Source organism: Oncorhynchus mykiss, chromosome 2, assembly GCF_057628025.1.
Source record: "Oncorhynchus mykiss isolate SJ-2025 chromosome 2, ASM5762802v1, whole genome shotgun sequence".
In the NCBI taxonomy this organism is placed as follows: Eukaryota; Metazoa; Chordata; class Actinopteri; order Salmoniformes; family Salmonidae; genus Oncorhynchus; species Oncorhynchus mykiss.
Window position 1 is genome coordinate 27,351,517 of NC_143023.1, and position 25,799 is coordinate 27,377,315.

At 44.9% G+C, this 25,799-nt stretch overlaps 2 protein-coding genes across 13 annotated transcripts in view; both read left to right on the top strand.

Moving 5' to 3' along the window:
* The window catches only part of ddr1 (discoidin domain receptor tyrosine kinase 1), a 55,397-nt gene that overhangs the window by 13,971 nt on the left and 15,627 nt on the right, over positions 1 to 25,799 (top strand). For all 12 annotated transcript variants that reach the window (XM_036944287.2, XM_036944288.2, XM_036944293.2 and 9 more), the window contains exons 2-8: positions 13,449 to 13,606; positions 17,521 to 17,623; positions 19,380 to 19,455; positions 19,702 to 19,854; positions 20,182 to 20,329; positions 21,929 to 22,031; positions 22,854 to 23,040. In XM_036944287.2, coding sequence (XP_036800182.2) covers positions 13,507 to 13,606; positions 17,521 to 17,623; positions 19,380 to 19,455; positions 19,702 to 19,854; positions 20,182 to 20,329; positions 21,929 to 22,031; positions 22,854 to 23,040 — 870 coding nt within the window. In that variant the 5' untranslated portion in view covers positions 13,449 to 13,506. The remainder of the gene's footprint in view (positions 1 to 13,448; positions 13,607 to 17,520; positions 17,624 to 19,379; positions 19,456 to 19,701; positions 19,855 to 20,181; positions 20,330 to 21,928; positions 22,032 to 22,853; positions 23,041 to 25,799) is intronic.
* LOC149984924 (uncharacterized) lies at positions 3,721 to 6,521 on the top strand. The gene is made up of 2 exons (XM_090195057.1): positions 3,721 to 5,938; positions 6,053 to 6,521. Exons 1-2 carry the CDS (start codon positions 5,474 to 5,476, stop codon positions 6,083 to 6,085), a joined length of 498 nt encoding a protein of 165 aa, XP_090051183.1. The 5' UTR covers positions 3,721 to 5,473; the 3' UTR covers positions 6,086 to 6,521.

Genomic DNA, 25,799 nt, shown 5'->3' on the forward strand with positions numbered 1-25,799 from the left:
GGAGCTGAGAGGGAGTTAGAGTAAGGAGTACTGGGGAAGGCCAAGATGACCCGATCCTAACTATAGAGGAGAGGAGGGGGCTAGGGAAAGGGAAAGGGGGAAGGAACATAATGGAGTAACTGGAAGTTTTACTCCCTTAATGATTGACTTCTACTTGGCCCAAGCTGCATATAATGAATCAGAGTTTATTACAATACTTTTTTTACTCCTGTCTCACTTCCCTAAAGAGTTGATTCATTGGTCTTTGTTGCATAAATATTTTGTCTGTCAGTTCCTCGTCGCTTAGATTGGTTCAGAGCAATGTTATTGTGCATGGCGTACGTTTATGGTGTTGGCACTGGCAGTTAGGTGAAGGGAAAGTGTACATATGTATGTATGTGTGTTTGAGTTGTTGAAACTGTGTTTTGGAAAGCCGAGAGCCATTGTAATGAGTCATGCCACACTTCCCAAGGCCAAACTATTCCTGGAAATTTGTTCCCTTTCTTTCACTCTCTCTCACTCTTTTTCTATCACCGCCCGCTTTTAAAAATGACTTTTATGGGCCTCCCGGGTGGCGCAGTGGTCTAAGGCAGTGCTAGCTGTACCACCAGAGATTCTGGGTTCGAGCCAAGGCTCTGTCGCAGCCGGCCGCGACCGGGAGGTCCATGGGGCGACGCACAATTGGCCTAGAGTCGTCCAGGTTAGGGAGGGTTTGGCCGGTAGGGATATCCTTGTCTCATCGCGCACTAGCTACTCCTGTGGCGGGCTGGGCACAGCGCGTGCTTACCAGGTCGCTAGGTGTACGGTGTTTCCTCTTGGTGCAGCTGGCTTCCGGGTTGGATGCACGCTGTGTTAAGAAGCAGTGTGGCTTGGTTGTGTTTCGGAGGACACATGGCTCTCTCTCCCCTCTCTCCCTCTCTCTCTTTCCTCACTCGCAAGCATGTTCCTAGTTTCCCTCTCCATCTGTCTTTCACCTCTCTCATCACTTTTTGCCCTTTTTAAATGACTCACTTTTCCTCTTCATGCTCCATCCTGTCAAAATCAGTTCAGATTCCAAACTTCTGACTGGATGTACTTCCTGCTGACTGGTACTTCCTGGTATTGATGAAGTGTCAGCTGACACATACTAGTGAATCACTGGATGACTGAATGACTGGACCGCTGACTGACTGACCAACCAATAGTGCTGTTACATACAGCCTTATCACAGAGGATATCCACCACAGCCATTGTTCCCAGACAGATGGCTTAATTCCATCTGTGTGTTTGTTGTTCTTGGAATCCAGTGAGAGGATCCAAATGTGCCATTGAAGGACAACGCACCACACCACACTTCTCTCAGGCACACTTCTCTTCGATGAGACAATACTGTGCAGCTCTATTCATCGAACTGGCCAAGGCTTTCGACTGTCAATCACTACATTCTTATCGGCGGACTCAACAGCCTTGGTTTCTCAAATGACTGCCTCGCCTGGTTCACCAACTACTTCTCAGACAGAGTTCAGTGTGTCAAATCGGAGGGCCTGTTGTGCGGACCTCTGGCAGTCTCTATGGGGGTGCCACAGGGTTCAATTCTCGGGCCGACTCTTTTCTCTGTATACATCAATGATGCTGGTGATTCTCTGATCCACCTCTACACAGACGACACCATTCTGTATACTTCTGGCCCTTCTTTGGACACTGTGTTAACTAACCTACAGACAAGCTTCAATACCATACAACTCTCCTTCCATGGCCTCCAACTGCTCTTAAATGCAAGCAAATCTAAATGCATGCTCTTCAACCGACCGCTGCCCGCACCTGCCGCACCAGCATCACTACGCTGGACGGTTCTGACTTAGAATATGTGGACAACTACAAATACCTAGATGTCTGGTTAGATTATGAACTCTCCTTCCAGACTCACATTAAGCATCTCCAATCCAAAATTAAATCTCGAATCGGCTTCCTATTTCGCAACAAAGCATCCTTCACTCATGCTGCCAAACATACCCTTGTAAAACTGACTATCCTACCGATCCTTGACTTCGGCGAAGTCATTTACAAAATAGCCTCCAACACTCAGACTGCATCCAATTTGCTGAGTAATCACAGTGCCATCCATTTTGTCACCAAAGCCCCATATACTACCTACCACTGCGACCTGTATGTTCTCGTTGGCTGGCCCTCGCTTCATATTCGTTGCCAAACCCAGTGGCTCCAGGTCATCTATAAGTCTTTGCTAGGTAAAGCCCCACCTTTTCTCAGCTCACTGGTCACCATTACAGCACCCACCCGTAGCACGTGCTCCAGCAGGTATATTTCACTGGTCACCCACAAAGCCAATTCCTGCTTTGGCTGCCTTTCCTTCCAGTTCTCTGCTGCCAATGACTGGAACGAATTGCAAAAATCACTGAAGCTGGAGAGTCATATCTCCCTCACTAACTTTAAGCACTAACTGTCAGATCAGCTCACATATCACTGCACCTGTACATAGCCCATCTGTAAAGAGCCCATCCAACTACCTCATCCCCATACTATTATTATTATTTTTTGCTCCTTTGCACCTCAGTATCTCTCCTTGCACATTCATCTTCTGTACATTTATCACTCCAGTGTTTAATTGCTAAATTGTAAATATTTCGCCACTACGGCCTATTTATTGCCTTACCTCCCTAATCTTACCTCATTTGCACACACTGTATATAGATTTTTCTATTGTGTTATTGACTGTATGTTTGTTTACTCCATGTGTAACTCTGTGTTGTTGTTTGTGTCGCACTACTTTGCTTTCTCTTGGCCAGGTCGCAGTTGTAAATGATTACTTGTTCTCAACTGGCCTACCTGGTTAAATAAAGGTGAAATAACAAAAATGTATAAAATAAAAATGTCAATATCCCGATCGATCGGAGACCGGGTCAAAACTTTCTGTTGGGCGACTGTCCAAGAGGGCAGCCATCTTCCCTCGGCTTCAGTGACCAATGGTGTTCTGAGAACAATAACCAATGACATGGAGGAGAAATACATTGAGGCAGATAGTTTAATAATACTTCAGAACTTCTTGCAGGATTAGCAAAAATGCCTGCTGGATAGTAGCTCAGCACTCTAACTGCCACTATTGTTCTTCTGTCCAGGTACAGCCCCTCAGAACCAGTAGCAGTGTTACCAGGCTAACAACAATCCTGACCTAGCCTGGTCTCTGATCTGTTTGTGCTGTATTGTCAACTACAGCATAAATAAACAAAGGGGTTTTCTACAAAGCAGGATCAATGAGTTAGCCAGCTAACTTGCCTAACTATTCTGAAATAACGTTGTCGTTTTTTTAGAAAGATAAGCTTGAAATGGGCATGGTCTAATTGACTCAACAACCAATAACACATATCTAAGTAGATATGTGTACCGAAACCCGGTATTAAATGGGCCCCGGGGCTAAATTATGAAAGACCGTCGTATCGATACGCTCAGACGTTATCGGTTCTGGTTTCGGCACTGGAGAAATTAAGAAAATACATTTCCTATTGCTACATAAATGTTATTTTGCACATTTTATCTCACCAACCGTTTCCAATTTGCAATAAGATTAAGACATTTGTCTGAGGCATTTTCGTTATTCCCAATTCAGAAGAGAAATCTCTGTCGCGCGGAGCCTGTCTCTCTCTCTCTCTCTCACACACACACACACACACACACACACACACACAAGAAAGACCCTGCTCTTAGTTAGTGACGATGGTGGAGAGAACTAAACGTTCAAAATCGTCGATGCTGACAATGCTCGTCGATGCTGACAATGCTCGTCGATGCTGACAATGCTCGTCGATGCTGACAATGCTCGTCGATGCTGACAATGCTCGTCGATGCTGACAATGCTCGTCGATGCTGACAATGCTCGTCGATGCTGACAATGCTCGTCGATGCTGACAATGCTCGTCGATGCTGACAATGCTCGTTGCCGCAAGTGCAACAAGACTTTTGCTCGTGTTTCCGCCCTTGCAAGCAATCTGTCCAAACATCTATGGAAAGTGCATCATGTACAGGCAGAGAAATGCACAGTTTGACTGCCTAGCTCGTAGTTCATCTCTCGTTGCCCGATCTACGTTAGGTATATATGCTAGCAGCCTAGAGCCAACACACAGAGTTAACTAGATTGATTATGAGAACATGGGTTCTTGATCAAAAGGAACCATTAGCCAGCTGATTGTTTAGCTGTGGGTGTATTCAAAAATTAAATCACCCATTTAAAGATTTTGCAACTTATTTGTTAAATTTGCAGCAACAATGAACCAACCCGCTGCTCCCTCTAATACCGCTGGTCCAAGCCAAAGACAAGCCCACAGCCCCTTCACGCTGGCAGCTAGTGGGAGGATGACTGAGGAGAGGGTGAATGAGTGCCACCTAGCCGAGACCAAGTTCATAGTGAAAGCCTACACCCCTTTGCAACAGTGGAGTCCAAGGGCTTTAGGTAACAGTCTGTCAGTATATATTGAGTTGTATTCATGTTTAGGATATAGTAGTATAAAATGGTTGTATGTTAGTCCCATCACTCCACAATACAATACACTACAACATAATAATTCAATAATGATAATTAAACACATGAAAACGATATCTTTTTTACTGTAGGGAGATGAGCAAGGCACTCAACCCCAAATATACCCCTCCCTCCAGGAGTTACCTCAGTGACACATTCACAGTGACACAGTGCACTACAGAAGCCAGGGCAGTGTAAAACAAGGTCCTCCACACCAGGGCAGTGTAAAACAGAATGTCCTCCAAAACAGGGCAGTGTAAAACAGAAGGTCCTCCACACCAGGGCAGTGTAAAACAGAAGGTCCTCCACACCAGGGCAGTGTAAAACAGAAGGTCCTCCACACCAGGGCAGTGTAAAACAGAAGGTCCTCCACACCAGGGCAGTGTAAAACAGAAGGTCCTCCACACCAGGACAGTGTAAAACAGAAGGTCCTCCACACCAGGGCAGTGTAAAACAGAAGGTCCTCCACACCAGGGCAGTGTAAAACAGAAGGTCCTCCACACCAGGGCAGTGTAAAACAAAAGGTCCTCCACACCAGGGCAGTGTAAAACAGAAGGTCCTCCACACCAGGGCAGTGTAAAACAGAAGGTCCTCCACACCAGGGCAGTGTAAAACAGAAGGTCCTGCACACCAGGACAGTGTAAAACAGAAGGTCCTCCACACCAGGGCAGTGTAAAACAGAAGGTCCTCTACACCAGGGCAGTGTAAAACAGAAGGTCCTGCACACCAGGGCAGTGTAAAACAGAAGGTCCTCTATACCAGGGCAGTGTACAAATGGCAAACTGGCGAAGTAGTGTCAGAGGAGATCTCAGACATTCTGGAAGAGTTTGAGACAGAGCCGAGCAAGATTGTATCTGTGACTGTTGATAATGCTGGCTATATGGATGTTTCCATCAAGAGGTTACACATCCTAAAAATAGGATGCTTTGCAAACACCTTGAATCTGGCAGCACAGAAAATCTACAAATTGACTTCCATTGATAAATGGGCTCCCCGAATCAGAACAGTGGCCGTGTGGTTCAAGAGATCCTCCATGTCCAGCCCCAATCAGAACAGTGGCCGTGTGGTTCAAGAGATCCTCCATGTCCAGCCCCAATCAGAACAGTGGTCGTGTGGTTCAAGAGATCCTCCATGTCCAGCCCCAATCAGAACAGTGGCCGTGTGGTTCAAGAGATCCTCCATGTCCAGCCCCAATCAGAACAGTGGTCGTGTGGTTCAAGAGATCCTCCATGTCCAGCCCCAATCAGAACAGTGGTCGTGTGGTTCAAGAGATCCTCCATGTCCAGCCCCAATCAGAACAGTGGTCGTGTGGTTCAAGAGATCCTCCATGTCCAGCCCCAATCAGAACAGTGGTCGTGTGGTTCAAGAGATCCTCCATGTCCAGCCCCAATCAGAACATTGGCCGTGTGGTTCAAGAGATCCTCCATGTCCAAAAGCAGCAGCTCCTTGGTAAGAAGCCAGTTCAATTTATTAAAGTATTATTTTGAAATTCCCACATTTAACAATTTAATTCAATATTCAAGTGTGCGGTAATTAAATGTATGTTGTTTTTTGTTGTTTCAGGCCTTCCTCAACACTCACTCATCCTTGATGTGAAGACCAGATGGAACTCTTATCTAATGATAGAGAGATGCATGGTGCAGTATCCAGCCATCCAAGCAGCAGCCTTGGACCCACGACTGTGAAAAGCAATGACCAAGGACAACCTGGAAGGACGAGGACTTCCATAAGGCTGGAGTTTGTCCAGCTCATGGGAATCTTTTATACATCCACAGTGTGTGTATCATGTGAAAAGAATGCCACCTGTGGACAGATCATATCCATCCTACACAAACTGGAAGAACACTTCACTGTGAAGCATGAAGATACAACGTTGGTGGCAACCATCAAAGAGAAGGTGTTGGGAGAACCTCCCTGAACGCTATCAGGATGAGGACATTCAAGCCTTCATAACACAATGTTTTGAACAAATTACTGATTATTTTGCTGTAATTAATTGTTTATTTTATTTATTTACATTTCAGAAAATAAAGCAGTGTTAATTCTGTTCTTAATTTGTTTCGGGTTGTTTTCGTGTAAAAAAATAACCAATAAGAATACCGTTAAAGTACCGGATCGATAAGCTGTATCGGTAAGAGTAGTAATACCATTAAAATCTTAACGATACGCATCCCTATATCTAAGTTTGGCTTTTTAATGAAACAAAAAATCGACAGTTATTTCTACTTGTTAAAGTTAGCCTGCTAACTCATTGATCCTACTTTGTAGCATACCCCTATGATGTGTCAAGACCTCACAAACAGATCTGGGACCAGGCTATCACTGACTCACAGACAAAACAACAAAACCATCTGCTCTCGTTCAGGAAAGCCTTCAAGTGCCGCCTTGTTTCCCCGTCTGACGCCATTGAACACTGTAAGTGCTTGGAAGGTTAAAAGGTGTTTCCATCTATCCAGGACTCACCGGATGGTTGAGCCTCAGTGACTCCCTCTACTCCCTCTACTGGGTCTGACGGAAACCCAGAACAAAGACCTCTCTACTCTCTAACCTTCCCAGTGGGAGGGTTACTATTACGTCTGTCTGACTGACTGGCTGGCTGACTGGCTGACTGGGGAGAGAAACGGTCTGTCTGTCTTACTGACTGGCTGGGGAGAGAAACAGTCTCTGTGGCTGCTGTGTTCATGGGCTCCACACAGAGAAGACGGAACACAGAGAATGAACATTCCAACTCAAAGTTGGGCTTGATACCATCAAGTCCTATAGTATGGCAAACTCTCATAGTATGGCCCAACTTGAATGGGTGTTTTAATGGGCACTATTGATCTTAGCAGTTACCAGACAATCACATTATACACTGAACAAATATATAAATGTAACATGTAACAAATATTTTACTGAGTTACAGTTCATATAAGGAAATCAGTCAATTGAAATGAATAAATTAGGCCCTAATCTATGGATTTCACATGACTGGGAATAAACATATGCATCTGTTGGTCACAGATACCTTTAAAAAAAGGTAGGGGCGTGGATCAGAAAACCAGTACGTTTCTGGTGTGACCACCATTTGCCTCGTGCAGCGCGGCACATCTTCTTCGCATAGAGTTGATCAGGCTGTTGATTGTGGCCTGTGGAATGTTGTCCCACTCCTCTTCAATGGCTGTGCAAAGTTGCTGGATATTGGCAGAAACTTGAACACACTGTCGACTGTCGTACAAGTCGATCCAGTGCATCCCAAACATGCTCAATGTGTGACATGTATGAGTATACAGGCCTTGGAAGAACTGATACATTTTCAGCTTCCAGGAATTGTGTACAGATCCTTGTGATATGGGGGTTCATCCATGAAGAGCACACTTCTCCAGTGTGCCAGTGGCCATCAAAGGTGAGCATTTGCCCACTGAAGTCGATTACGACGGAAAAATGCAGTCAGGTCAAGACCCTGGTGAAGATGAGCTCGGAGGGGAGCTTCCCTGAGACGTTTTCTGACAGTTTTTGCAGAAATTCTTTGGTTTGCAAACTCAGTTTCATCAGTCCAGGTGGCTCGACACAGATTTTATTTGATTCATTTATTTTATTTAACTAGGCAAGTCCGTTAAAAAACATATATTTATTTATAATGACGGCCTACACCGGCCAAACCTGGACAACTCTGGGCCAATTGTGTGCCACCCTATGGGCCTCCCAATCATGGCCGATTGTGATACAGCCTAGATTCAACCAGGGAATCTGTAGTGATGCCTCAAGCACTGAGATGCAGTGCCTTAGACCGCCCTGGGTTGGATGATCCCTCAAGTGAAGGAGCCAGATGTGGAGGTACTTGGTAGGCGTGGTTACACATGGTCTGCGGTTGTGCGGCTGATTGGATGTACTGCCAAATTCTCTAAAACAATGTTGGAAGTGGCTTATGGTAGAGAAATTAACATTAAATTATCTTGCAACCGCTCTGATGAACATTCCTGCCGTCAGCATGCCAAATGCACGCTCCCTTAAAACTTGAGACATCTGTGGCATTGTGTTGTGTGACAAAACTGCACATTTTAGATAGGCCAATTATTGTCCCCAGCACAAGGTGCACCTGTGTAATAATGATCATGCTGTTTAATCAGCTTCTTGATATGCCACACCTGTCAGGTGGATGGATTATTGTGGCAAAGGAGAAATGCTCACTAACAGTGTTTTAAACAAATTTGTGCACAAAATTTAAGAGAGACGCTTTTTGTGCATATAGAAAATGTCTGGGATCTTTTATTTAAGCTCGTTAAACATGGGATAAACACTTTACATGTTGCGTTTTATATTTTTTCCCAGTATAGTTTGGAATGCAAATTACAATGTGATTGTCATGAGACATTGCAGTGCCAAAAGGAATCCAAACTCTTTTGTCAAACTTTCTCTGAAGCATACTTTTTTTATAAGAGCCTTTCTTCTCCCTCCCTCACTCATTCCCTCTTCCCTTCATTCTCTCCGTCTGTTTTATTGTTGTGTGGTGGGACAGCTGTTCATAACCATTCATTAGCACTGGATTAGTCTGGACAAATCATGTGAGTGGAGGGAGATGGATGGTTAGCTAAACACTATGGGCTCCGCCTCGCTTCCCTCGCTAGTTTCTCCCTAAACACTGCGGCTTGTTTTTCCATTTCCTCAAAAACACTTGACTGTCTATGCCAAACATAATGTTGGTTTTGGTTAGTGGGGATTTAATTTGGTTGTATTTTCTTCAGAACCTAAGGTTTGTGTTTCCATCCAGTTTTGTGGTCGCTGGTCAGTAAAAGTATTTTATCTGTTGTAACATTTGTCAAGTACATTGTTATTGATTGTGACAGGGATCATTTTCGTTTACGATGTGGAGTGGTTACCGTGGTGACTGTGTAGGATTGTTGACATAGTGGACAAGCCAGCGGAGGAAGATTCTCAGCTCTGGTTCTGCATGCTTAGAGTTACTGGAATCCTATAAAAGACATATTTCAACATGGTGTCATCTGGCAAATCAAGACACACACTGCTTCACTCGTTTGGAAGGCTCGGGTGTTTCCACAAAACAAGCTGTCTACTCTCTCTCCCTCTCTGAACACTTGCACCCTGTATCTGTTGCCTAGCGCCTGTCTCTTGTTCTGGACAGCTGCACTGGCTATCCCTGAAATCTCCTCTGTGCCACACACACACACACACACACACACTCTTTCTACTATGTCATCCATGTCATCTGGACCGCTCCTTCGTTCCATCCTTCTCTTCCATTCTCTATGCCTATGATTCCACTTTTCACTTGTCTTCATACCCCTCTTCATTCCCTCCCTCTGTCCATCACACTGTCTCTCCCCTTCCTCTGTGTCCCTACAGCTGTGTGTCAGCTGTCGGTCTGTACCAGTGAAGTCAGAGCTGAAGCCGAAACACAGAAAGCCCACAGGAACCCCAGGCCACCCCTCTACACCCCCTCCCCTACCAGCTGTCTCCCCCTCCCTGCCCCCGTCACCCCCAATCATTAACCATCCACCAGTAAAACTACTGGACAAGCCCTTTTGTGTCTCGTAGATGGGTAACTACAGCACCCTATCCACCCTATCAGGCCCCTGTCTAACTACGACAGCACCCTATCAGGCCCAAGTCTAACTACTACAGCACCCTATCAGGCCCCAGTCTAACTACTACAGCACCCCATCAGACCCCAGTCTAACTACTACAGCACCCTATCAAGCCCCAGTCTATCTACTACAGCACCCGATCAGGCCCCAAGTCTAACTACGACAGCACCCTATCTACCCTATCAGACCCCAGCCTAACTACGACAGCACCCTATCAGACCCCAGCCTAACTACTACAGCACCCTATCTACCCTATCAGGCCCCAGTCTTACAGCTACAGCACCCAGAGAAACAGTGTTTAGAAGGGAGCTCTGAAATCCACTTTTTCATGCTCGGGCTACTTACTGCCTTCTGTGTCTGATACATGCCTAACTACAACCATAGAAATAGAATGAATTAGAACTTTAATTAATTATATTTATTTGACTACACCACCCATAGAAATCGTGTTTAGAACGAGGCTCTGAAATCCACTTTTTAATGTTCCACCATTTGTAGGACCAAGGATTGATTGTCTGTCCTGTCCTGTCCCGCTCGTCTCTCTGTCTGTGTGTCACTTAGCCCCTCTACTTGTAGTTTTGATACACAGGCTGGACTGTCAATCATCTCACATATATCTGTTACCTTCCTCTATTTCTCTCTCTATCTGTCCTTTTCTGGCTATGTGATCTGATGAATGATCTACATGTACAGTGGGGCAAGAAAGTATTTAGTCAGCCACAAATTGTGCAAGTTCTCCCACTTAAAAAGATGAGGCCTGTAATTTTCATCATAGGTACACTTCAACTATGACAGACAAAATGAGGGGAGAAAATCCAGAAAATCACATTGTAGGATTTTTTATGAATTTATTTGCAAATTATGGTGGAAAATAAGTATTTGGTCAACTACAAACAAGCAAGATTTCTGTCTCTCACAGACCTGTAACTTCTTCTTAAAGAGGCTCCTCTGTCCTCCACTCGTTACCTGTATTAATGGCACCTGTTTGAACTTGTTATCAGTATAAAAGACACCTGTCCACAACCTCAAACAGTCACACTCCAAACTCCACTATGGCCAAGACCAAAGAGCTGTCAAAGGACACCAGAAACAAAATTGTAGACCTGCACCAGGCTGGGAAGACTGAATCTGCAATAGGTAAGCAGCTTGGTTTGAAGAAATCAACTGTGGGAGCAATTATTAGGAAATGGAAGACATACAAGACCACTGATAATCTCCCTCGATCTGGGGCTCCACGCAAGATCTCACCCCGTGGGGTCAAAATGATCACAAGAATGGTGAGCAAAAATCCCAGAACCACACGGGGGAACCTATTGAATGACCTGCAGAGAGCTGGGACCAAAGTAACAAAGCCTACCATCAGTAACACACTACGCCGCCAGGGACTCAAATCCTGCAGTGCCAGACGTGTCCCCCAGCTTAAGCCAGTACATGTCCAGGCCCGTCTGAAGTTTGCTAGAGAGCATTTGGATGATCCAGAAGAAGATTGGGAGAATGTCATATGGTCAGATGAAACCAAAATATAACTTTTTGGTAAAACTGAACTCGTCGTGTTTGGAGGACAAAGAATTCTGAGTTGCATCCAAAGAACACCATACCTACTGTGAAGCATTGGGGTGGAAACATCATGCTTTGGGGCTGTTTTTCTGCAAAGGGACCAGGATGACTGATCCGTGTAAAGGAAAGAATGAATGGGGCCATATATCGTGAGATTTTGAGTGAAAACCTCCTTCCATCAGCAAGGGCATTGAAGATGAAACGTGAAAATACCATCAACGGTGTGTGAAAACCTTGTGAAGACTTACAGAAAACGTTTGACCTCTGTCATTGCCAACAAAGGGTATATAACAAAGTATTGAGATAAACTTTCGTTATTGACCAAATACTTATTTTCCACCATAATTTGCAAATAAATTCAAAAAAATCCTACAATGTGATTTTCTGGATTTTTTTTCTCATTTTGTCTGTCATAGTTGAAGAGTACCTATGATGAAAATTACAGGCCTCTCTCATCTTTTTAAGTGGGAGAACTTGTACAATTGGTGGCTGCCTAAATACTTTTTTGCCCCACTGTATTTACTACTGTCTTTCTCTATCTCGAAACATCCCTGTTGTTATGTTTAAGCCAATTAGCGCTTGAGGAGGAGTTAGCAATAAGGGAGTTGGAAATTACATGATTGACATTTCGAACGCTGAAGGACTAAGTAATGTTGGCTAGGCTAATTATACAACCTTTGATTGGTTCATTGTGCAACAACAGATCTAAACCAAGCCAATGGTGTCTGTGTTGTGGTGCCACGAGTCAATCAATCAATCAAATGTATTCATAAAGCCCTTTTTACATCACCCGATGTCACAAAGTGCTATACAGAAACCCAGCCTAAAACCCCAAACTGCAAGCAATGCAGATGTAGAAGCACGGTGGCTAGGAAAAACTCCCTAGAAAGGCAGGAACTTAAGAAGAAACCTAGAAAGGAACCAGGCTCTGAGGGGTGGCCAGTCCTCTTCTGGCTGTGCCAGGTGGAGATAATAACAGTACATGGCCAAGATGTTTAAATGTTCATAGATGATCAGCATATTCAGATAATAATAATCACAGTGATTGTCGAGGGTGCAACAGGACAGCACGTCAGGAGTAAATGTCAGTTGGCTTTTCATAGCCGATCATTCAGAGTTAGACAGCAGGTGCAGTAGAGAGAGAGTCGAAAACAGCAGGTCCGGGACAAGGTAGCACGTCCGGTGAACAGGTCAGTGTTTCTTAGCCGCAAGTAGAACAGTTGAAACTGGAGCAGCAGCAGGGCCAGGTGGACCGGGGACAGCAAGGAGTCATCATGCCAGGTAGTCCTGAGGCATGGTCCTAGGGCTCAGGTCCTCCGAGAGAGAGAGAGAGAGAGACCGAGACAGAGAGACAATTAGACAGAGCATTAGACAGAGCACACAGGACACTGGATAAGACAGGATAAATACTCCAGATATAACAGACTGACCCTAGCACCACAACACAAACTATTGCAGCATAAACACTGGAGGCTGAGACAGGAGGGGTCGGGAGACACTGGCTCCGTCCGACGATAGCCCCGGACAGGGCCAACCAGGCAGGATATAACCCCACCCACTGGTCTGTTTTGTTGTATTTTGTTGTGTTGAATTGAGTTATTTGTATCTACTAGACACACAGTGTGGATGTATAGAGGATCTACTACTGTATCTACTAGAATGGACCTGAAATTTAGACAGAAATTATCACCTCTCATTCTTCCTACTCTCTCGTATTCTGTCTTTCATGATACAAAATTAATTATTCATCCATTCTGAAATCTTCTAATCCTTCATCTCTCTGTCTCTCGCTCTTGCGCTCTCTCTCTCTCTCTCAGGTATGCCTGTGGTTGTCAGCGTGACTCCGGACAGGTAACCGGGTGTGTTGCTGGTGCCATGGCAACCCCAGAGCTGCGTCTGTTGCCTGTCATCGTGGTTACCATCGTCCTGGTGGCGTTGTCGGCTGCGGATGACCACGAGTGGCACTTTAAACCAGGTAAGAGGTCAGATGTTAGACAGGAAGTGGCTGTTTAAGGTCAAATCAGATCCCTAGAATATGATTGGTCGTTATTGTTGAAGAGAATGGGTTCTCAATAACTTACCTAGTTAAAGCCAAGGTAGATAGTAGACGGTCTAGGGATTGATGATCGTTGACCAATCGGCCAGGTTACAATTTGAGTCACAACAGGGGAAAGTACTATAATCAGAACGTGTTTTATGTGTTTTACCTTCCATTCAAGATCTCACAGGCACCTTCTCAGAAATGTCAGACAATTCCATCTTGGCTTCACCTATTGCCCTATCCTCCTCCATCCCTCGCCCTCTCTGCCCCTCTCTTGTCTACATTCTCCTCACATTCTTGGATGTGTGCCTTAAGTCTGTCCATCAGCTATCAGCAGCCGATTATGTTTCAGGTTCATGTCTCCTAGGCAGCCATGTGTTACAGGAGAGAGATGGTAGCAGGTAGCCTCGGGTATTCAACCTCACTAATGTACAGGCTGCTTATCAACCTGTCAATCACACAAAGAGAGAGAGAGGGGAGTGAGGGAAGGAAGGAGGGAGGGGAGGGGAGGAGAGGGATAGAGAGAGAGTAGAGAAAATTAAACTCCACAAGGTGAAACCAGAGCTGCCGTTTTCTGTCACCTCCAGGGTATCAGCAGACAGTGAATTATCTGTCTCACGCACACGCACATGCACATGCACACACACATGCACACACACTGTTGTCATCTGATTTGATCCATATGGTTATTATTTCCACACCGTTGCTGTGGTGATGCAACAACACGTCTTTTATAGTAGGAAATAGCCCATTAGTACCGGGATATGAACTGATATGAAGAGTGAATAAAGGAAGGGAAACACCCACCATGTGTGTGAAAGGGGGAGAAAGAGAGATGGGGCGTGGGAAGAAAGCCAATGGAGACAATAACAGAGAGGGTAAAAAGAGAGATGTAGAGGCCTGGAGAGAGAGAGTTTTATTGGCAGCTTGGCAATGATGTAATGAAACAAGCCTGTCCGTGTGGGGGTGTAGGGGGTATGTGTGTGTGTGTCTCAGAGGGTTTATCTTCCAACCCCACATTCCTATCCACTGACTCACTGACAGCAACTGAGTTAGAACTTCCCCCTTATCACCCCCCCACACCCTCATATCACTGACAGCATCATTATCACCCCCCACGCCCTCATCACGGACAGCATCATTATCACTCCCCACACCCTCATATCGCGGACAGCATCATTATCCACCCCCCACACCCTCATATCACTGACAGCATCATTATCACCCCCCACGCCCTCATATCACTGACAGCATCATTATCACCCCCCACGCCCTCATATCACGGACAGCATCATTATCACCCCCCACGCCCTCATATCACGGACAGCATCATTATCACCCCCCACGCCCTCATATCACGGACAGCATCATTATCCACCCCCCACACCCTCATATCACGGACAGCATCATTATCACTCCCCACGCCCTCATATCACTGACAGCATCATTATCACCCCCCACGCCCTCATATCACGGACAGCATCATTATCCACCCCCCACACCCTCATATCACTGACAGCATCAATATCACCCCCCACGCCCTCATATCACTGACAGCATCATTATCCACCCCCCACGCCCTCATATCACTGACAGCATCATTATCACCCCCACGCCCTCATATCACGAACAGCATCATTATCACCCCCCACACCCTCATACCACGGACAGCATCATTATCCACCCCACACCCTCATATCACTGACAGCATCATTAATACCCCCCACACCCTCATATCACTGACAGCATCATTATCCACCCCCCCCACACCCTTATATCACTGACAGCATCATTATCCCCCCCACACCACCATATCACTGACAGCATCATTATCCCCCTCACGCCACCATATCACTGACATCATTATCCACCCCACCCCCACACCACCATATCACTGACAGCATCATTATCCACCCCACCCCCACACCACCATATCACTGACAGCATCATTATCCCCCTCACGCCACCATGCCACCATATCACTGACATCATTATCCACCCCACCCCCATGCCCTCATATCCCTGACAGCATCAGTTATCCACGCCCCCCATATCACTGACAGCATCAGTGATATGGGGGGCGTGGATTTACATGTAGCTATCATGTTACTCCTGATGTATGATAGTAGAATGTATGATAGTATAATGTATGATAGTAGAATGCTCTATTCTGTCCTCTAGTCTCTGTATTAGAGGTCGACCGATTAATCGGAATGGCTGATTTTAATTAGGGCCGATTTTCAAGTTTTCATAACAATCGGAAATCGGTATTTTTGGGCGCCGATTTGCCGATTAAAAAAAAAAATGTATTTCATTTTTTATATAGTTTTTAAATGTTTTAATATTATACATTTTTATTTAATTTTTATACCTTTATTTAACTAGCAAGTCAGTTAAGAACACATTCTTATTTTCAATGACGGCCTAGGAACGGTGGGTTAACTGCCTTGTTCAGGGGCAGAACGACAGATTTTCACCTTGTCAGTTCGGGGGATCCAATCTTGCAACCTTACAGTTAACTAGTCCAACGCAATAACAATCTGTCTCTCTCTCGTTGCACTCCACAAGGAGACTGCCTGTTACGCGAATGCAGTAAGCCAAGGTAAGTTGCTAGCTAGCATTAAACTTATCTTATAAAAAACAATCAATCATAATCATTAGTTAACTACACATGGTTGATGATATTACTAGATATTATCTAGCGTGTCCTGCGTTGCATATAATCTGACTGAGCATACACGTATCTAAGTATCTGACTGAGCGGTGGTAGGCAGAAGCAGGCGTGTAAACATTCATTCAAACAGCACTTTAGTGCGTTTTGCCAGCAGCTCTTCATTGTGTGTCAAGCATTGCGCTGTTTATGACTTCAAGCCTATCAACTCCCGAGATGAGGCTGGTGTAACCGAAGTGAAATGGCTAGCTAGTTAGCGCGCGCTAATAGCGTTTCAAATGTCACTCGCTCGGAGCCTTCTAGTAGTTGTTCCCCTTGCTCTGCACGGGTAATGCTGCTTCGATGGTGGCTGTTGTTGTTGTGTTGCTGGTTCGAGCCCAGGGAGGAGCGAGGAGTGGGACGGAAGCTATACTGTTACACTGGCAATACTAAAGGGCCTAGAAGAACATCCAATAGTCAAAGGTTAATGAAATATAAATGGCAGGGTAGCCTAGTGGTTAGAGCGTTGAACTAGTAACTGGAAGGTTGCAAGTTCAAATCCCCAAGCTGACAAGGTACAAATCTGTCGTTCTGCCCCTGGACAGGCAGTCCTGTTCATAAGCCGTCATTGAAAATAAGAATTTGTTCTTAACTGACTTACCTAGTTAAAATAATAGAGGGAAATATATTTCCTATACAACCTAAAACGTCTTACTTGGGAATATTGAAGACTTGTGTTAAAAGGAACCACCAGCTTTCATATGTTCTCATGTTCTGAGCAAGGAACTTAGCTTTCTTACATAGCACATATTGCACTTTTACTTTCTTCTCCAACACTTTGTTTTTGCATTATTTAAACCAAATTGAACATGTTTCATTATTTACTTGAAGCTAAATGTATTTTATTGATGTATTATATTAAGTTAAAATAAGTGTTAATTCAGTATTGTTGTAATTGTCATTTTAAAAATACAATGTTTTTTATTTATTTTTAAATCGGCCGATTTAATCGGTATCGGCTTTTTTGATCCTCCAATAATCGGTATCGGCGTTGAAAAATCATAATCGGTCGACCTCTACGCTGTATGACAGGCATGATGAATTATATTATATAGTCTCTATCTCATTCTTGCCCCCCCCCCCCTTTCTCACACACAAACACGAACCCACATACACACGCACGGCCACATACATGCAGCTCAGTGTCGTTATGCCCTGGGGATGGAGGATGGCACCATCCCTGACTCTGACATCACGGCTTCCAGCGCCTGGTCAGACTCTACTGAGGCCAAACACGGCAGGTACGTGTGTGTGTGTGTGTTATTGCATACCTTCCTAAGGGAAAAAGCCCAGCAGCTGGCCTGTGTAGCTCTGTGTCAGCTGTTATAGTAGCTAATCTCTGTGGAGGAGAAGTGTTTCTGGTTTCCATGATTCTAAGACTCTGTGACCTTTGACATATTTGGGTCCTTTGTACCTCAATGCTTGGCTGTGGAGAGTGCCTGTGTGTGTGTGTGTGTGTGCGCAATTACATTATCTCTATTCATGTCTGGTTCTGGGTCTGTATCTCTCTACCGTTGAGTATGTCTGTCATCTGTTGTCACCATGTTTAAATCACACAGGAGAAGACTATCAGATTACAATACAAGGCTGTGGCCAGCGTGTCTCTTTATAGCACATTAGGTCATGATATTACATGACCAGCCTATCTGTTAAACAAGGCAGATTGACATGGTCTATTACTAGACATCCACAGAGTGTGTGTGTGCCTCAGTTTCCATGTCTCTCTTAGCCTGCCGTGTCTGGGCTGGGTCTGCTGGCTGACTGTCAGTTCATGTGGAGGTGATCAGCCCCAACCCCTTAAAGAGACACCACAGACAGACAGAGAGAGGGGGATGGGGGAGAGAGAGAGAGGGGAAGAGAGAGAGAGGGAGGGATCGGGGAGCGAGAGAGAGAAGAATGGAGGGAGAGGGAAATGGGAAAAGAGAGAGGGGAAGAGAGAGAGAGAGAGAGAGAGAGAGAGGGATCGGGGAGCGAGACAGAGAAGAATGGAGGAAGAGAGGGAAAGGGGAAAAGAGAGAGAAGTATGGAAAATGGGCGGCACTGTGATGGAGGGGGATATTGAAAGAGGGATGGAAAGAGGGAGGGAGGAAGCCTGGTGTGTGATCTTAGGGAGATGCTCACTGATATTGTCCGAAAGCAGCTGGATTACAGCATGTTAGATGGAGGGAAGGAGAGATGAAGGGAATTTAGAGAGAAGGAGGAAGGGATAGCGTACTTGGCTGGTCTGAGAGTGAGAAAGAGGGAATAGAGTGATGGAGGGGGGAATAGAGGGGGGGTAGAGGACTTGGCTGGTCTGAGAGTGAGAAAGAGGGAATAGAGTGATGGAGGGGGGAATAGAGGGGGGGTAGAGGACTTGGCTGGTCTGAGTGTGAGAAAGAGGGAATAGAGTGATGGAGGGGGGAATAGGGGGGGGGGGTAGAGGACTTGGACAGTTTGTCTCCTTTTGCACGTCAGTGATCTTTCATATGAATCATTGTGGCTGATTTAGGATGGAGAGGCCTGGTTTGTCTCTCTCTCTCCCTTTCATCATCTATCCATCCCTCCCTCGTATCTGATGTACTGTATGATGCAGTGAGGCCTGGCCTGGCTCTATCCCCAACTATCTCCCCTTACCTCCCTCCATCAGTGTCAATTACCTAGTGTTCTGAATGGTAGGTTGACCTCAGTGGGATCGCGATCAACTGTAGTAGAACTTTATTATCATTCAATTCAACAAAGTTGACAAGAAGATATGTGTCTGGGTGTTAGGGCTGGTCTGTATATGGTCCAGGTTTGGATTGCTTCATGTGGACCAGTTCTCCGTGTGAATTGATCCTATTGCCAGTGACTAAGTGGTTGTACTGTGGTCTGTTTGTGGTGATGGATATTGTGGTCTCTGTAAGAAGTATTTGTGGTTTGGATAGTTTGGATGACAAAGTTATATTCTATCCAGATTGATCTCATTATGGAATCCATAAATGTATAATTTAATAATCCCCCCCCCCCCCCCTCCCCCAGGTTGAGTACAGGAGAGGGAGATGGTGCGTGGTGTCCTGCAGGAGCAGTGTTCCCCAGTGCTTCAGAGTACCTCCAGGTCAGACATGGGCTACAACCACATACTTATGTGAAGGATTCTCTGTTTCCATTGGCAAGAGGTGCATTCATCCTGCCAATACTCACATTTCATTGGGTTCTAGTTTGTGTTTAATTTAATCAAGGTAGAAGTTCCTTAGTTTCCCTGTGTTGGAGGTAGAGGGTCAGGATGGGCTGAGGGTCAGAGCACTACATTACAACTGACCTTAGATCAGTGACTAAAGACGTCTTGTTCTCTCTCTTCCAGGTGGACCTGCGCTCGCTGCACTTCCTGGCTCTGGTGGGTACCCAGGGTCGCCATGCCGACGGGCACGGCCGGGAGTTTGCCCGCAGCTACCGGCTCCGTTACTCCCGAGACGGACGCACCTGGATCACCTGGAAGGACCGCTGGGGGCAGGAGGTAAAGACAAGTGTGTGTGTGTGTGTGTGTGTGTGTGTGTGTGTTTTATCTATCTAATGTATCTCTCTCTCCTTGGCTCTGCTTCTCTGACTCATTCCATTATTTCTGTCTTATACAAACCTTTTATTCAGCCACCCACTCACAGCATCCTTGAATCTCACTAGTTTCCTAAAGCCCTTTTATGTATCATTCACCACTACCATTTCTGTGTTCCATCATGTCCGTGTTGCTTTTTCACATCTAAATGCTTAATTATGCTATTCATGGTTATTCAATGGGTCTCCATGCTACTCTTGACTGTCCCCCCCCCCCCACTCCCACCCCCAGGTGGTGTCTGGGAATGAGAACACCTATGATGTGGTTCTGAAGGACCTGGGTCCACCCATTGTTGCCCGTTATGTCCGCTTCTACCCCCTGGCAGACCGGGTCATGAGTGTCTGTCTACGAGTGGAGCTCTATGGCTGTCTGTGGAACGGTGAGTCACACTGGCTATCTGTCTATCTGTCTGACTCTCTGTCTGACTCTCTGTCTGACTCTCTGACTGTCTGTCTGTCTGTCTGTCTGTCTGTCTGTCTGTCTGTCTGTCTGTCTGTCTGTCTAAAAGAAAATGAAAGCGGGAGTGAGGATGCATAAATGGATGTGTGGGAGACGATGTCCTTAGGTGGACCCACGAGGGTGTTCTGAACTCTTTTTGGTTCTATCCAGAACCTTTTTATCTAAGAGTATTAGGTGGATACAGACAGACACTGAAAAGAAGGCCTTTGGAAGATCACAGCATAGCAGACATCACTCTGTCTACTCATATCTCTGCTGTCTGCACTCCAGACACTTAGGGGGATGGCCAACGACTTCACCATCCTTAGATGTGTGTGTGTCGCCTTGAATTTACAGTCTGTTTTCTAGATTTGAGAAATAAGGCTGATTATGTGTCTTCAAGCACGTATTTCTGCAGATATGGTCATAGGATTCACTCACCATGACTTTTAATTTACTGTCTGGTTTGGCCGGAGATAAAACCATCCCGTTTTACCACAGATAAGTGACACTACAGCACAGAGGATGATAGATGGTATGCTCACAGAGCACCAGTGAATTACACTGTGTTTATGGGTGGGACACGTCTCCTCTCTCCTCTCTGTCCTCCTCCCTTCACACAATGGCTGGCTGACTGGCTGTAAATCAAGCCTAGTGCTGAGCCTTAATGCCTGGGGCCGCTGCATCTGGATGCATCCCAAATGGCACTAGCTATTCCCTGAACAGGGCTCTGGTCAAAGGTAGTGCACTGTATAGGGAATAGGGTGTCATTTAAGACTCACCCTCTGTGTGTCTCTCTGGGGATAGACTGACTATCTTCCTGGAATTATTGTCTGTTAGAGAGGTTTCTGTCTCTGGAACCACTAACACTATAACATGCAGATTCACAGAAATGGCAGACACATTTCCCGGCACACATTCCTGTTCCATCATCACGTTTTACATTGTGGCGGGGAACGGGTATGCTATGTGGTTTGTTTATTGTGCAAGACCCCAATGGGACTGAGCCCATGTCCCCCACACACACGGACACACATGTACAGACATGCACATACGTGCGCACACAAACACACACACACACACTCCCTCCTTCTGTAAAAGCTGTGTTTATTATGGATGTGAGCGCTGAAGGTGAAGGTAGTTACAGTGAGTGACTTCAGACCTGTGCTAGGAGAACATGCTGATTAGCCATACAGGCTGACTGGGGGGAGAGAGGGTCTAATGTTTCACTGGAGAGATGTCTGCTCTGCCTGTGTGTTTCTCATCTCCTGAACACAGGCTTAACCAACGTATGTAGTTCATGTGTAGCTGACCAGGCGATGGTAAAGATGAAATATGCTGTATCTTATTAAAGTGTATATTATTAATGTAATCTCTCTCTATATACTTCATCTCCCCTCTCTATCTGTCTATCTGTCTATCTGTCTATCTGTCTATCTGTCTATCTGTCTATCTGTCTCTCTGTCTCTCTGTCTGACTCTCTGTCTGTCTGTCTGTCTGTCTGTCTGTCTGTCTGTCTGTCGGTCTCTCTCTCGCTTAGATGGCCTGTTGGTGTACACAGCTCCAGTGGGTCATGTGATGCACCTGTCTGGCTCACCTGTGTACCTCAACGATTCCACCTACGATGGCAGCGTAGAGTCAGGGTAAGCATCATCCTCCTCTCTCAGCTCTGTGGGTATTGGCTGGCTACTTGAGATTGGTCTTCATCCTCCGTTGGCTTTAGTTGGTTCTCACACAAATGCAACTTTTCCCCAGGTTGTTGCTATAAATGAGAATGTGTACTCAGCCAACCATAACTGGTAAAATATGGATGAGTATATAAAGGAACCAGTAGCTAGCTGAAACATGGCCTCCATCATCTGCAGACCCCCTCCGGTGCTGCTCTGCTCCTGGACTCATCCCATCTGTTAGTAGTGAACAGGGCCTTAGTGATCCGCAGTCAGCCAAATGGCTTTAGTCTGTCATACACACACACACGAAACAACTCCTCTACCCAATGTTTATTTTCTCTGTCCACCTAATCGAATAAGAATTCAATTATCTGGAGTTAGACTTTATTTGCTGAGGGAGTTGTACTCTGTTTCCAGACTGTATTGTCCAGGGATGGGGGAGAAGTAGGGAGGTTATATTCACATATACCTTTTTAATGGGGCACAACTGTTTTCATAGCGGGTGAGCTAATGGTTTTGACGCAACCCAGATCTATATACTGTGTGTGTGTCTGTGTGTGTGAAACCTGAGACACAGGGGTTTGAGGTGTGTGTGTGTGTGTGTGTGTGTGTGTGTGTGTGTGTGTGTGTGTGTGTGTGTGTGTGTGTGTGTGTGTGTGTGTGTGTGTGTGTACTTCTGTTAATGTTAGGATGTGGGTGTGTGCATGTACAATGTATGACTGTGTATGCCTTGGCATGTGTACAATATATGTATAACGGTGTAATAATGTGTGTGTACTGTATGTATGTGTTTAGGGTTCAGTTCGGAGGCCTGGGCCAGCTGTTTGACGGTGTGTTAGGAGGGAATGACTTCACAGAGACCAAGGAGCTGAGAGTGTGGCCGGGGTATGACTACCTGGGCTGGAGCAGAGAGGCTCTGGGGCAGGGCAGCGTTGACATCGAGTTCCACTTCGAAAAGACACGCAGCTTCCACACCATGCAAGTAAGAGGATGTATGTGTGTGTGTGTGTGTGTGTCCCCCTTATGTCTACGTGTGTCTCTCTTTAAGTCCAAAAATCCCCCCAAAATCCTTGGCTCACACAGTCCAATACATTTCTATAAAACCTTCAAATGATCTATTATACAAAGATGTTGACCAACATTACACAACACATCACTTTATATCTCTTTAACATCATGTGACTAGCCAGTAACACATTGTCTTAAATTACCCTCTCAGTCCCACCATCATATTAGCTTTCCATTATCCTGTCGTTTATCATTGTTTGTCTGTTGTCTGTAGTCTGGTCTCTGGGGGCCATTAGGTTGTATCACTGGCTGTATGTGTGGTTGTGGTTTGATGGTTTCTTTATGGTGAAATGTTGTGTTGTTATGTTGGAAGACTTTGGAATGTGTGAACCCAGTTTAATATGTGAACCCAGTTTAATGTCCTGTTGTTTCCTCTTCTGAAATGGAGTCAGTCTGGAATGTTGGTTAGGGCTGGAATTGGAGATCTGCCCACTATAAAAACACATATTATTAAATCCCCAAAAAACTTGAATGAAAGTGTATTTAAAACAATAAAATGAATGAGATAAAAGAAAACAAGCAGGAAGAATGAAAGAAAGTCCAGTCTAGATACAAACAATAAGTAATCTGTTTTTAACTTTTCAGTGTTATCATTAGTTCCCCTATGCTATGCCGTTAACGGTGGGAATTCTTGAACTATCCCAGTGTTTTCCCAGTCCTCTCGGAATGCTGCACTGCACCTAAGCGATCTAAAGCTTTCTATCGCTTTCCTAAAAGTTTTTCCTGACACTTTTTCCTGTGGTTTTGTTTTTCTATATAGATCGTTTCAATAACTTCTCCTGTAGTCTTAACTCAATCCTGTTCCTGATGTTTTCCCTGAGCTGAAGCAGTTTTCTTCCCTGCCTTTTCCCAATGCGTTCCCTGGTCTTATCTCAGCAAACATACACCTGAAGGGAAGGGCACACCGTTCACATAAATAACTGCAGGAACCTGAACCTGACATGTCTGCCTTCCCTAAAGGGTGATATGTTCTCTAACCTGGTTCTAGGACACTCCCAGGAGAGGAACGTGTTCCGTTACCTAGCTAACTCTCTCTCTCTTCTCTTCTCTCTCTCTCTTGTTCCCTCTTGTTCTCACTCTCTCTCTCTCTCTCTCTCTCTCTTGTTCTCTCTCTCTCTTGTTCCCTCTCTATCTCTCGTTCTCTCTCTCTCTCTCGTTCTCTCTCTCATTCTCTTGTTCTCTCTCGTTCTCTCTCATTCTCTCTCTCATTCTCTTGTTCTCTCTCGTTCTCTCTCTCATTCTCTCTCATTCTCTTGTTCTCTCTCGTTCTTGCTCTCATTCTCTTGTTCTCTCTCGTTCTCTCTCTCATTCTCTTGTTCTCTCTCGTTCTCTTGTTCTCATTCTCTTGTTCTCTCTCGTTCTCTTGTTCTCATTCTATTGTTCTTTCTCTCTCTTGTTCTCTCTTGTTCTCGTTCTCTCTTGTTCTCTCTTTCTCGTTCTCTCTCTCGCGTTCTAATTTTCTATACTTTTGCATATTTTTGATACTGAATGTTATCATATCTTCAACCAAAACCTAATATTAGATAAAGGGAACCTGAGTGAACGAATAATAAAATAATTACATTCTTACATAACTTAGTTTATAAAATAAATGAAATAACATCCAATACCTATTACACTCAATAACTGTCTGTGCCACCTTTAGTTTCAATGACTCCAACCAAACGCTTCCTGTAGTAGTTGATCAGTCTCTCACGTCACTGTGGAGGAGTTTTGTCACACTCTTCTATCAGAACTGCTTTAACTCAGTGACATTTGTGGGTTTTCAAGCATGAACTGCTTGTTTCAAGTCCTGCCGCAACATCTCAATTGGGGTTCGGTCATGTAGAATTGATTGTGTGTTTTGGATCATTGTCTTGCTGCATGACCCAGCTGAGCTTCAGCTTCAACTCAGACGGATGGCCTGATATTCACCTGTAGAATTCTCTGATACAGAGCAGAATTCATGGTTCCTTCTATAAGACAAGTCGTCCAGGTCCTGAGGCAGCAAAGCATCCTCAAACCATAACACTACCACCACCACGCTTGACCGTTGGTATGATGTTCTTACTGTGGAATGCAGTGTTTGGTTTTCTCCAGCCATAATGGGAACCATGTCATCCAAGAAGTTATACTGTTGACTCATTGTCTATATAACATTCTTCCAAGAGTCTTGATGATCATCCAGGGTCACTTCCTCCACAGCGATATGAGAGAATGGACGCATTTAGTTGGAGTCATTGCAGTTCAAGGTGGCACAACCAGTTATTGAGTGTAAGGGGGCAATTACTTTTTCACACAGGGGCATTGGGTGTTGCATCACTTTGTTCATTAAATATATAAAATAAGTATCATTTTTTTGTTATTTGTAAACGCGGGTTCCTTTTATCTAATATTAGGTTTTGGTTGAAGATCTGATAACACTCAGTATCAAAAATATGCAAAAGTAGAGAAAATCAGGAAAATACTTTTGTACCTTTCTTATTTATCCAGGTGAATCGATTTGAGAGCATAATTATTATTTACAATGACGGCCTAATAAGGGTCTGTTCTCCTCTAACCTACTTACTTGTCATATGTTCCTTGTTCTTTCATTCACATTTCAGTCAGTTAGTAGGATGTTTTCATCCAACTCAGAAATAAGTGCATTGCAGTGAGCAGAAACATGTTCTAGAAGAATGCAACAGGAAGACT